General features: G+C 35.8%; 1 protein-coding gene across 1 annotated transcript in view; it reads left to right on the plus strand.

The window, feature by feature from the left end:
- LOC150105438 (uncharacterized) overlaps positions 1 to 13,298 on the plus strand; it is a 458,416-nt gene that overhangs the window by 396,001 nt on the left and 49,117 nt on the right. The window contains exon 11 of the mRNA XM_090393963.1: positions 2,812 to 2,857. Within this exon, the coding sequence (XP_090250089.1) occupies positions 2,812 to 2,857 (46 nt within the window). The remainder of the gene's footprint in view (positions 1 to 2,811; positions 2,858 to 13,298) is intronic.

The raw sequence follows: 13,298 nt of genomic DNA on the forward strand, positions 1-13,298 counted from the left end.
AGATCCCAGGGATGACCTCTTGTTCTCTCACTGTTTTATTGAAAACCTCTTCAGTGTTAGTCCTATAACAACCAATTTGCAACTTGTACATCTGTTATATTGCCTTCTTCCTTCTCTTATACGCTAGACTCTGAACTGCATCTTCTCAACTTTTCTTCATACTCAACTTCCAGATACCAGGAACTACCTTAATCAATCACCTCCAGACCCTTTCTAATATATTTTCATTCTTTTGACCAGGCAACCAAATCTGTACAGGAGTCTGTATGTGGCCTAATTAAGGCTTATGTAATGGAACCAGAATCCCTTACTTCTACAAGTCTGTGTTCTCTGCATCATTGCTAAAATTCTTTGTGTGGTCCTCTAAATATTAGATCGTTATCCACCATTACCCCAAGATTTCTTATTTCCTCCACCTCCAACAAGATATCTCAACCAAGCATAACCCCTACATTCCATCTTTGTTTTCCACATTTTAAAACTTGACATTTCACAACATTGAACTGGCAACCCCCATTCTCTTGCCCATTCATAGTTTATTCAAGTCCTCTCACAAGGTCACAACATCTGCTCTACTCCTCTTATTCATGCCAGCTTTGCATCATCTGCAAGCAACTGAATATCCCCATTCAAATCTTACTCAATTGTAATTATCATATAGGTTAAAAATATTGGCCCTGAAACAGACGCCTGAGGCATACCATTACAGACTTTACTCTTCCTATATATTGTTCTCCCATACACAACTTGTTGATATCTATCATATAGCCGATCTCCAATCCCAATGCATTAGCTTAATATCCACCCCCATTTTAAAACTTTACATTTCACAACATTGAACTGGCATTCCCTTGTTCCATTCACTCAGTTTTCATTCATTCATTCACTAATATCCAATCTAGTGCAAATTTCTCATTTGCTCTAGATTGACTATCAGCTTATCATGTGGTAATCTATCAAAAGCCTTTGCAAAATCTAAGTATGCTGCTGTATATCCATCTCCCTTATTCAATGCAACTGCCACCTTATTGTAATAAGGAGATTACTAAAACATGACCTCCCTTTGGCAAATCAGTGCTGTCCATCAAAGATAATGTTGTCAGCCCAATTTTGGATCTTGTTTCTCACTAACCTCTCCAACACTTTACCCACAATACCCAACATGCAGATTGGCCTATAATTTGATGCTTGAGTTCTGTCGCCCTCCTTATGAAGCGGTACAATCTTGTCTTTTTCCTACTCCTTTAGAACTTGACTTAATGGAAGACTCATTAAATATGCAAAGGTAGATGTCAACTCCCTGGCATATTCCCTTAAAATACATGGTGATAAATCATCAAGTCCCACATTGTTATTAAAATCTAGTTTACTTATTCTACATGTAGTTCTTGTTCACTCACAGTCAGTCTCTCCTCATCTGCTGCCAAACTCTCATGATGTGATATTTGTAAGGATGAAAGACCTTTATGAATTGATCATTAAATATTTTAACTATTTTCTCTGCAGAATTTGTCTTAATACCCATTTTGTTTAGTCAGTGTCATTCTACCATAACTTTTTTTCTAGCTACACACTGAAAGATCTTCCTAGGTGTTTTCTTGCTTCATTAGCTAACTACTGGAGCCTTGATAGCTCAGTTGGTTTAGTCAAGCCCTTTGATTGGAAAGAGCCATATTCGAATCCCATCTATGATGTGATGAACCTTTATCAGATGTTTTGAATCAGATGGTGAGTGATCCAGTCTCATGTGGAGGGTTTTTCTCTCAAAAACTGGCTAGAACAGACACATGACATTTTTGGAATAAGGATTAACAACCCTGTTCCATCACATTTGGTTTTGAATACCAAATGTGATGGAACAGGTTTAAGCTTAAATCAGAAAGGAATCTAACTGCTGCTCATACTGCATTTTTGCTGCCCTTACTGACCAAGTCATCCTCTTTGTGTGTTCTTTGTACTTCTCATGGAATTGATTATTATCACTCATTTTTTGCCTCTATAATGCCTTCTTTCTCTGTATTGCATGCTTAATTTTTAATTCATTCATTTCACACTTACCTTATTTGACCATTGAAATGCATTTAGAATTGCTTCTACTAGCAGCATTGATCTCCTTTCCACTCAACTTTTCCTTCCATGCTACAGTGGCAAGCTGTCTCCTGAACTTCTCATAATTCACTAGCCTTATAGTTCCACATCTTTTCCTCACAAAAGCTCACATGGCTAGAAACCAGCCAGGTGATCATTTCATGATCACTCTTACCAGCTGTTGGGAGATTTGACATTTCATTTATAATGGCATCCACAAGATGTTTTTTATGTGGCTCCTATCCAGAAAAGGTTATAAATGTATAATCGTATTATGAATAGGCTAACAGAATCATATAATCTGGAACACTTTCTCTAGAGAAAGGAAACATCAAGTTTTTTCAAGCTGCTTCAGATCTTCAATAAGCAGGATGGAGATCTCACAGGCAAGAAAAATTATCACCAAGTTTTTGTTTGATCTTTTTGTTACTGCAAGTTCAATTTGTTTCTAAAAGACTTGTAATACTCTGCATAACATATCCCTTTGCATCAGAGGAATTATATTTTCAAAATTAAAGAGTTGAAAAGAGTTTTTAAAAAAATTATTCATGTGCCATGTTTTTGAATTCTTCTGTTGAAATTTGAATCTCCCAATAAAGAAATTTGTTTTTTATTTCTTCATTCAATTTACAAGTAAATTTTATAACTATATCATCACTCACTATTATATTGTAAATGTTTTTAATATCGGAAAAGAAAATAGTAACTTATTTTTCATTTCAGGCTTCTATGGATGAATTAGAAGAGCACAAAGTAGAAACCTGGAGAAGTAAGAAAATGAGTTGTGGCATAATTTTTGTTTGAAAAAAAAAAAAAAAAATTGTGATTTTTCTCCATTTACGCTGTTTGCATGTAGAACTGAACATGTTTTTTATGTAGACATTGGGTTTAACATCACTTTCCTTTATAATGTGATCTCCATATAGTTCATAAATAATAGTGTAGATGTTCGGTTCTGATTTGCAATCAGAATTAAATTTCTATATTCTCTATATTACTTTGTCATTGTCTAGGCTGATAATGGTTTGCTGAACGGATAGTACCCATTCTTCATCAGGCTGTAGATTCAAATCCTGCTGTAGGCATGGATTTTGAATATCTTTTTTGTGAGATTAATTTCCTTACCCAGTGTGAGACCATAATTCTACTTATTTAGAATCTTGAGTAGCTTGAAAAGATTTAATGTTTTGCTATAGTGTAGGGTTATGAGATTAGGTAAAAAAATAAAAAAAAATAATAATACGGTTGACCCCTTGAACAATGCAGGGGTTAGGGACACTGACCTCCTACATTGTTCGAAAATCAGCGTACAACATTTAACTCCCAAAAAACTAAACTACCAATAGCCTACTGTTGACCAGAAGCCTTACCGATACCATAAACAGTCGATAACACATATTTTATATGATATGTATGTATATATACTATATTTTTACAATAAAATAAGCTAGAGAAATTTTATTAAATAAAATTATAAAGAAGTGAAAATACATTTACAGTACTGTACTGTATTTATTGATGCTGTGTTTACATTGTCTGTTTATAAGATGAATTGTATGTCTGTCAGTACCTACATCAATATTGTCTTATATGATACAAAACACTGCAGATGTTATACTTATTACTAACACTTGACATCAGAAATGAAAAGATAATGTGAAAAAGAAATTCACATTTATTTACAGGTATAACGATTCATGCCTTGATAACGAAGCAGCAGCAATATAATTGTTGCTTCTTCTATAAAATAAACTAGTATCTACATATATTTTATACATTTACTACCATAAAGTACACAAATCTATTATAAAAAGTTAAAATTTATCTAAACTTACAAACACTTGCAGTCAAGAGAAATGTAAGCAAACGTAAAGATGCAGTGTTAAATCATAACTGCATAAAATTAACTGTTATTAATTAGTTTAATTACTAAGCATAAAATAAAAATTGAATGCTTAGTAATTAATTTAATGATTCATTCAGTACCTACATCAATATTGTCTTATCTGATACAAAACACTGCAGATGTTATACGTAACTAACGTTACTAACACTTGACATCAGAAATGAAAAGATAATGTGAAAAAGAAATTCATATTTATTTACAGGTATAACGATTCATTCCTTGATAATGAAGCAGCAGCAGTATAATTGCTTTATGGTAGCATAGTGCAATTGATAGGATTGCTTTGTGTATAGGCTAGGCTAGGCTACCACAAAGCTACCAGTTTGTCCGAGTTTTTTTTCAAATTGTCGCAAATCACCAAAAATTTTTCCAATATAGTTATTCATAAAAAAACTGCATATAAGTGGATCTGCACAGTTCAAACTTGCATTCTTCAAGGGTCAACTGTAATTTAAAAAAATTTTTAAAAACCCTTAGCCCACTGATGGTCGTAAAGTACTGTAGATTTATAACCTCCGTGAAGGAAGACCCTCTCTGTAAGGTTCCGTTTATACAATACTTTTTAGTTTCATTTTGGAACGGTTTTTCTCATTGAAAACCTCATGCATTTCCATGAAAAGTTTTCAGCAAATATTATAGACCTGTTTTTAAGTATTCCCATGATGCCTCAAATCTTAGGTGGCTGTGGCATAATTATAAAAAAGCAAAATTACAGAATAACCACAGTAATAAACTTTAACAAAAGTGCAAATATTTTGTACTGAAAATAACAGTACATCAGTGTGTGTGTGGAAACAATGAGCAATCAAAGAAAACAAGGAATACAAGATACATGCAACAATGTTTAACAATTAAAAATTTGCTGCATGCTAGAAATTAATATTAACAAATAATATTAAAATTATTCTTGATGTTTACATTAATTGAGTCTCCCAAACTTTTCAGCCGGGGAGGTGGGGGGGGGGAGAATCGTCCTAATTTAGGTTAAGGCTGATGTAAAAGGGCTTAACCTGAATTGTAAACCTATATGGTGTGGATAAAACTGTGCAGTTTCCTACTGCATGACTGCCTTGTACACTTGATCTGATCCCTATGACTTCTGGCTCTGGGGATTTCTCAAAGACAAGGTTTATTGGGATCATCCTGATAACTTGTCACTGCTGAAATACAGCATGTGTGTAACATCGGTCCTCACCAGCTGCATTCTGCTGTTGAATACACTGCAAAGGGTTCAGTTTGTGGCATACCAGGAAGGGCGGCACACTGAACAGTATAGCCCGTGAATGCATAATGGAAGTAAATAAAAATGTGTTATTTATGCTTGTCACTTTTCTCTTTACATGCACACAGAAAAATTACTACATCTACATCCGGTACATCATACATTTTCCCTGGTGGTAAATTTTGGAACTTTTTTTTTCCTCAGACATCACTCCCACATGGCAGCACAGTGTATTCCTGCAAAGTTTTGCAGCATTTGGATCACTAGTTGACAACTTGCAAGGCCGTAAACAGGAAAACTTCGATTTTGATCACCCTGTATATGCTCCATTTACACTACAATACTGTAATTGTAATCTTTGAGCTTTTCTCTTGACTGCTCATTATATGCCTTTCTTGCATCTCTTGAAAACTTGTTCCAGTTTTTGGTTAACTGTTTTAAATTAAAACTCATGTTATGGTAACCCCCAATTTTGTCCAAACCCAGCTGGTTCTTCTCCAGATTTCTTTCCCACTTTCTTAGCCTGTTTCCCAGGTATGAGGAAAATGATATGTGCACTTTTAATTGTTTTATTGCCATTTTTAGTACTATGAGATTTCTACCACCAAGAATTCAACATTTTGATCAGGCTTTGTGAATTATACTTTGAAATTTTCAATTATGCTGCAAATTTTTGATTCCTCCAGTACCCATTTTTATCCTGCTTCAATTAAATGGGGATCACTTTTTACTTCATATTATCTGTGTGTCTTCTTGTATTCTTCGTTGCTCCATTTACAGTGGATAACTTAGTTCACAGTTCATGAGATGTATTTCTTTTTACTCTAATAATATTGTTCTCTGAAGGCTAGGGATCTAGGGGTGATGGCAGACAGAGAATTGAAGTTCAGAGAACATATTGCAAAAGTTAGCAAAATAGTCAAAGGATTATTAGGTATTGAAGAACACATTGACAAATAAAGATAGAGAAATTATTATCTCTCTTTATTAGGCTGATTCAACTACAAATTTATGTGCATAGATATCGTCACCTTGTTTTCTTGGAGATCAGGAGTGATGGAGAGAAAATCTAGACACGTGATAGGTCACATGTGTCTAGATTCTCATATGGAGCATTCCACAGACCTATCACCATCAGGTGATAGGTCTGTGGAATGCTCCATATGAGAATAGAAGGTTTGAAGGTTGCAGAATTAAATTGACAGTTGGAGGAGAGAAAACATGATACACAAGAAATTTTTCAGCACATGATGAGTAGGAAGAGAACAAGAGGTTGGAATTTGTGTAAGAGTGTGTTTAAGGGTGTGCAGACTAGATTTTTGCTTTGCAGGCTAGTGGAATGGATTTCCAGAGGTAGTTGAGTGCCCCAGTGGCAAATGAGTTTAAGGAGAGGCATGATAAGTATTGCGTGAATAATGGTTAGTGTAGATCTCCTGTGACAAGTTCTTGACTCCATAGAGAAACCCTGTATAATAATAATAATCTGATGTGTAAACTACAGTTTACTGATGTATAGATTACAATCTGATGTGTAAAGAATTTTTATACCCTTCCTTAAATGTCTGAACAAACAGTGAGGATTCTTTGCAAGTACAGTCTATATACTTCCTTCAGACCAGCCTGAAAGCTTTCATTTTGGTAAATTATGGAGACTACAACTATGTTAAGAATAATTTACTTTAATTTCTGACATTTGAACCTTCATATTAAAGGACACTTATATCCAGCCTGAAAAAATGTAGCACAAATTATGATAAAAAGCTGCCTAGACACTATTTCTCAAACACTTTTCTTAGCACAGCTCAAAGTGCTGTGCTAAGATGTTGCTGGTGAACATAGCTACTGCCACATTCACCAGTGACACCTATTTTAAATGACACTTATATTAAGACTAAGATCCTAGATTACTGCAATCCTAATTATAATTTTTTATGAATCATCAGAACAAAAGCTTGAGGTAGGATATGTGCCACCCATATTTCTGGGATTTTTAGACCACCATTATTGTTAAGATTAGCCTCTGTAGCTCATTTGGTATAGATGAAGCCCTTTGGTCGGAAAGACCTAGGGTTTGATTCCCGTCAGTAACATGAACTTTTATCTGGTCTCTTTGACGAAAGTTGAGTTAACCGGTCTCATACATTCCAGGTTTTTTCACCTGGAAACTTGATTTTTTTGTCTCCCAGAACAGGCAAACTGTCCCAATGAACACACATCTACAGACATTTGGAAAGGTCGTGGGCACTTAAATGCCTATTAGGACCACTGATAGGATATTATTGTTATGATTAGGATGGTTGATAAGAATTTCACAGGCCTCTTTAAATTTGCTCTCATGCCACATATTGGTGTAATGTAATGAACAGGTGCCTTTCCAGTCAGTTCAAAGTAGAGTATTCACAGCATGATTGGAAAGGCCAGATTTACCATAGTTATTAAATTTAATGTGTTGTTTATGTTCCTGTATGTCCTGTTTCATCATTGTAAGGCAAATTACAGGTGCATTAAATGTGGTATACTCCAGGGTGGGCCAGTGGAGGAAGTGGATTCTTGGAGGAGTTGAATAAGTTCTTTAATTTTGTAGGAAGGTAGCATTAAAGTTGTATTTCTGTAGTCTTCTGTTTATTTTATCTGATATCCCTTTATTATTATTTTCTGGCATCTCCATGGAGTGCAGAGACTCATTGTGGGAGACCAAAATCAACTATTATGCACACAAATCCTATCATACCTCTCCTTGAATCCATTTACGGTCAGGAAACTTTCAACTAATTCTGGCAATCCATTCCACTCACTCGCCACTCTCCATGCAAAAAAAATCTTGTCCCCCCCCCCGTTAACCACACTCTTACACAACTTCCACGGATGGCCCCTAGTTCTCTAACTACTTGTCATATATTGAAAAATTTCATTTGCATCAATTTTATAAAAAAAAAAAAAAAAAAAAAAAAAAAAAAAAAAAAAAAAAAAAAAAACCTTGAATGTCTTGAACGTTTCTATCATGTCCACTCTTATCCACCTATCAACTTAACTTTAACTCGCAAACCTTCAACCTATCTTCATATGGAATATTCCACAGACCTGTTGTCATCTTAGTAGTCGCTTGTCTCTGAATCCTCTCTACCATCTCCTGGTCTTCAAGAAACCCAGCTGATCAAATTTGTGCACAGTAGTCAATATATGGAATGAATACAGTTTCATTGTAATCTGGTTTATTTTTATTAAGTCTTGTGAAGAGTTTTGTTGATAGTATTTTTGCTGTAGCCATTTTTAGGAAGGTATTGCTGATAACTTTTAATTCAAATTCTAAGTACTGGTTCATAGGAGCAAACCTTTTAAGCCCTGTTTTTTAGTGTGTTAATTGACACCTAGTTTTTGTGTTGGGTGGTGGTAAGAGTTTATGTATATATGTATTGGCCGATATATATATTAGTAGGCTTATGGTAAACAGTGAAGGAAAAACTGCTGGAAGGATGACCTATGATGCATCTAGAAATGGAAGTGTGTGTTCTGACTTTCAATTTCAGTTGTGAATTGTATGTGTTGTGTTGTTTAGGTAGCTGAGGAAAGTGTCTGACAGCCATGAGATCAGATAATGAAAACATTGTCACTACCTAAGCCAGACTTTGGGTTTTAAACTACAGGAATTGAGAGCACCTTGCTCAAAAGTTCAATGATAAAAGTTAGCAATTGTAGGAGGGGGGGGGGGAGATAACGGCAAGCCCATGGCTATGCCTTCTTTTTTGCAGGTAAAAAGTATTTTGCCACACAAATTAACCAGAATGTAGTACATGGGCAAAGAATGCTATGATATTGGGAGGGAATTTGAAAAAGAAGAATTATCATTGATTCAGACATTTCTGAAAAGGGCAGAGATGTCAAAACTGCCTAATAAATCACTTACCAAGTGTGATGACCTTAATATTGTTTACAAAACTGTTGTGTGTTTTTTTTATATAGGAGGTGCAAATGACCTACCAACTCCTTTAGTGTTGATACTAGTTCCTTGGCTAGATGATAATTGGGGCTGTGGATACCTTCAACTATTGGCTGAAGCAGCATATTCTGCTTATGAATCTTAGGCAACTCGTAAATTCTTTGAGAACAAGCATGGTGTGGAAGTACGCTGCTTGAAAAGAAGTGTACACACACACTTCACACTGTGGTGTCCATTGACACCATAGTGTGAATCACAAACAGCCATAGTCTGCCCACCTTAATAAGATATAGGATTATATATCACCTTAATAAGATATAGGATTTCCTGTAGCTGCAATCCTATAGGACATACTTTCCACAATTTCATGTGATGAGGTCCTGAACTGTTGTGGGGTAGACATCCTTGGCCTCACCAAACACTCCAGTTCTTCCCACAAATGTTGCAGGTTGTAGTCGTGTGGTAATGTTCTACAAACCACATAGTTACAGCAGCAGCCTTATGACATGGTGCATTTCCTTGCACAAAGATAATGGTCAGTTCAGTAGAAACACCAAAAGTTGGAAGCATTGCATTGTCCAGAATGTTCAGATACCTCTTGGAGTTCAATGTTCGTAGCACCGTAGCGGTTCAAAGTTAAACCAGGAAAACTGGACTCATACCATCTCACTGCTACCTCCAAATTTCATAGTTTGGGTTATGCACTCTGTTAAGGGATGTTCACTGGACATCCTTCACACTCATCCATCTGCTCAGTAGGGGTGTAGTACAATTCTTTGCTCCATAATACAGCTTTCCAAGCTTCCACATTCCACTGTGCATGCTCTTTGCACCACTGAAGACGATGCTGCATGTTGGTTCAGGTAATGTGAGACGTGCATATTGTATCACAATATGCATTGTGAGCCTCTGTTCTGAATGTTTTTGGGTAGATTCATGTTCCAGTCAATGCCCAGAACTACATATTCACCGTGTTAGCCAATGAATGGCAGTTCTTATATATTAGCCTTCGTAATACTGTACAGTCAAGTTAAATGAGTATGGAGTATTGCCCATTGCAGGTAGCACTTGCAGTTGACTCCCTGCACTTCCATCTCAGTATGGTATCAGTGATTGTTGACATGGGATGGCCCACTTTGTCAACAGTTTGCTGAACAGGTAGGCCTGCAACATGGCATCCAATCACAACACCCCCCTTTTAAACTCCATCCCTTCTCACAGCCATTTTAACTGGACACAGTTGCACTGACTTGGGAGCATCATATTCCTCCAATTTATGCCAGCTACAAATACATGAGTTGTTTACATGGCATGATGCACATTGCCATGGGGGATGTCCATTGACTTCCTGGCCCACAGATAGTTTAACTATCTGCAGGCCAGGAAGACTGATTTAAGTATTTCTGTTTTCTTTAAGTAGGTTCTTCAGCTTTGAATAACTGTGGCACTGTCTTTATCAGCTGTAGTAATTTTGATATCTTGACTTGGTTTTAAAGATTTCACAGCTGCCAATTCATTTTTGTCAGGTTGTTAGTTATTGCTTTAGTATTGTTTTAAAATATTAGAAGTTTCTAATTGTATTTTATCATCTATGGTGGTTGGGAGAAATCTTATGCCTCTTTCAATATGGTATGCAAAATTTAACTGTTCTGAGTGCCACAGCAAAGTTTAGGCCTTTTACTAAATAGTGAGTTCTCCACTTCAGGGTGTGGCATGAAATGTTAGTCACATCACTGTTCATTGAAGGCAATTCGTTGTTCCTGTTATTACTTATTTCTGGTTGGTTGCTATCATCCTTTCCTGTTAGTAGTTGGTTGCTCCTATTATCACTGGCTAGTGGTAGTCTGTTTACAAAGTCATTCAGTGATACAAAATTTAAATTTGTCCATTGGCTATTTAAATGTTACTGCTGTTTCAGTCTAAGAAATTTGGCTATAAGTTTTTCTTTCTTTCTTTGTCTTGTTTGGCTATAAGTCTTTCTTTCTTTTCCAGGATATGTTTAGCTGAGTTATCAGTAATTCTCTCGAGGACATCCCAAATATCTGGATTTAAATAACTGAAAAGTTCAGATTTTAAATTTAGAACCTGATTTTGAGCAAATGCTAAGTTTTTGTGAGTAGTTTGAATCTGCTGTCTGAGCATTGCTTTCTCCATACAGTTAAAATTTCTTAGTTCTTTGGCCAAGGTGAATTTCCTTTTTAGCTTGATGCAGTTAGGAATAAGATTGCTGTCTCTGCATTGTTTTAAAAATGCCAGCCCATTAATCAAAACAAAACATGTATCTTTAGCCTACAATAGGGATTGCACTGATTTTGTGTTAAATCTCCATGAATTACAAGAATCTTTTCCTTTAATGTTACTCGATGATTAGAATTCATTTTAGTAAATTGTGGAGAGAGACTGTAACCATGCTAGGAATAATTACTTCAAATTCCTGACATTTCAACCTTTATATTAAGGTCGTCACCTGGAACGAACACACGCACACAGTGGCCTAACCTCTAGCAGGAAAAACTACATCAAAGCTACATCCTATTTATCACATCAGAGAACAAATTCATATCAATACTTTTAATACAACAGTATTGGTGGTCTAATCAATTTAACACAAGTGTTTGTTATATTAAGGCTAAAGACCTTAGATGACTGGTGATTAGTTTATGGAATTAACAATGCATATAAAGTATATTAATTAAAGGTAACTTTAATGAATAACTTCTATATTTCGGCAACGTCACATTGCCATCTTCAGGAACATAAAGATATGGTATGTGCACGCAGGCACTAACACAAAGCAAATGAGGAAGAAAGCAAGAAACTAATATTGTTCCTAAAGTCCTAATGGTGCACTCTGGCAGGCTAATTTGGTAGTCTTGGTGGTTGGGCTGAAGTTCTCATAATGTAAGTCTCCCAAATTTGGGGTAGTTTCATGCACCCAAATTTGTTGAGGTTAGGAACGTTTTTTAGAGCTGCTGAAGATTCTTTGAATAATATTCAAATATTCAATTCTTTGAATAATATTCAAATGAATATTAATAATATTCAAATATTCAATTCTTTGAATAATATTCAAATGAATATTATTCAAAGAATCTTCACCAGCTCTAAAAAAACGTTCCTAACCTCAACAAATTTGGGTGCATGAAACTACCCCAAATTTGGGAGACTTGCATTATGAGAACTTCAGCCCAACTACCAAGACTACCAAATTAGCCTGCCAGAGGGAACCATTAGGACTTTAGGAACAATATTAGTTTCTTGCTTTCTTCCTCATTTGCTTTGTGTTAGTGCCTGCGTGCACATACCATATCTTGATGTTCCTGAAGATGGCAATGTGACGTTGCCGAAATATAGAAGTTATTCATTAAAGTTACCTTTTAATTAATATACTTTATGTGTGTTGTTAATTCCGTAAACTAATCACCAGTTATGTCTGACCAACGTATAATCCTTGCTACTAGAACTTAGATGACTATAGTCCTAATTATAATTGATAATGAACTCTTAGAACAAAGTGTTATGTGGGTAGAATATGTGCTATCCATATTCTTGGAATTTTTAGACCATCATTATTATTATGATTAGGGTGGTTGATAAGAATTTTACAGGTCTTTAAATTTGGGCTCATACTATGTTTTGTATGATGTAATTACACCACAGTTATTGCTTCCTTTTTAATTATTATTATCATCCAGGCCTCCATGGAGTCAAAAGACTCATCGTAGGAGGTCGTTTTTAGGAAACACAGTTTATCATACCACTCCTTGAACCCATTGACGGTTCCCACTCCAACCACTCTCTCAGGCAGTGCATTCCGAGGTTCAACCACCCTCCACACAAAGAAACTACTCCTCACCCTCTTGTGTACAGCCTCCTTTCGTAACTTCCAGGGATGGCCCCTTATCGCTCCTTCCTGCTGTTCCACCAAGTGAAAGAACTCTTCAATGTCTACCCTGTAACTGCCTCTCAACAGTTTAAAACTCTCGATCATATCACCTCTCCTTCTATCCACCAAACTCTGCAGTCCAGATTCCCTCAGTCGATCCTCATAACTCATATTGTACAGTCATGAAACCATCTTTATTATCTGCCTCTGTATCTTTTCCACAGTCAATTTATCCCCTTCAAATCTTAGGGACCAAATT

Source organism: Typopeltis vanoorti, chromosome 6, assembly GCF_054136105.1.
Source record: "Typopeltis vanoorti isolate ZY-2024b chromosome 6, IOZ_Tvanoo_1.0, whole genome shotgun sequence".
Taxonomy (NCBI): Eukaryota; Metazoa; Arthropoda; class Arachnida; order Uropygi; family Thelyphonidae; genus Typopeltis; species Typopeltis vanoorti.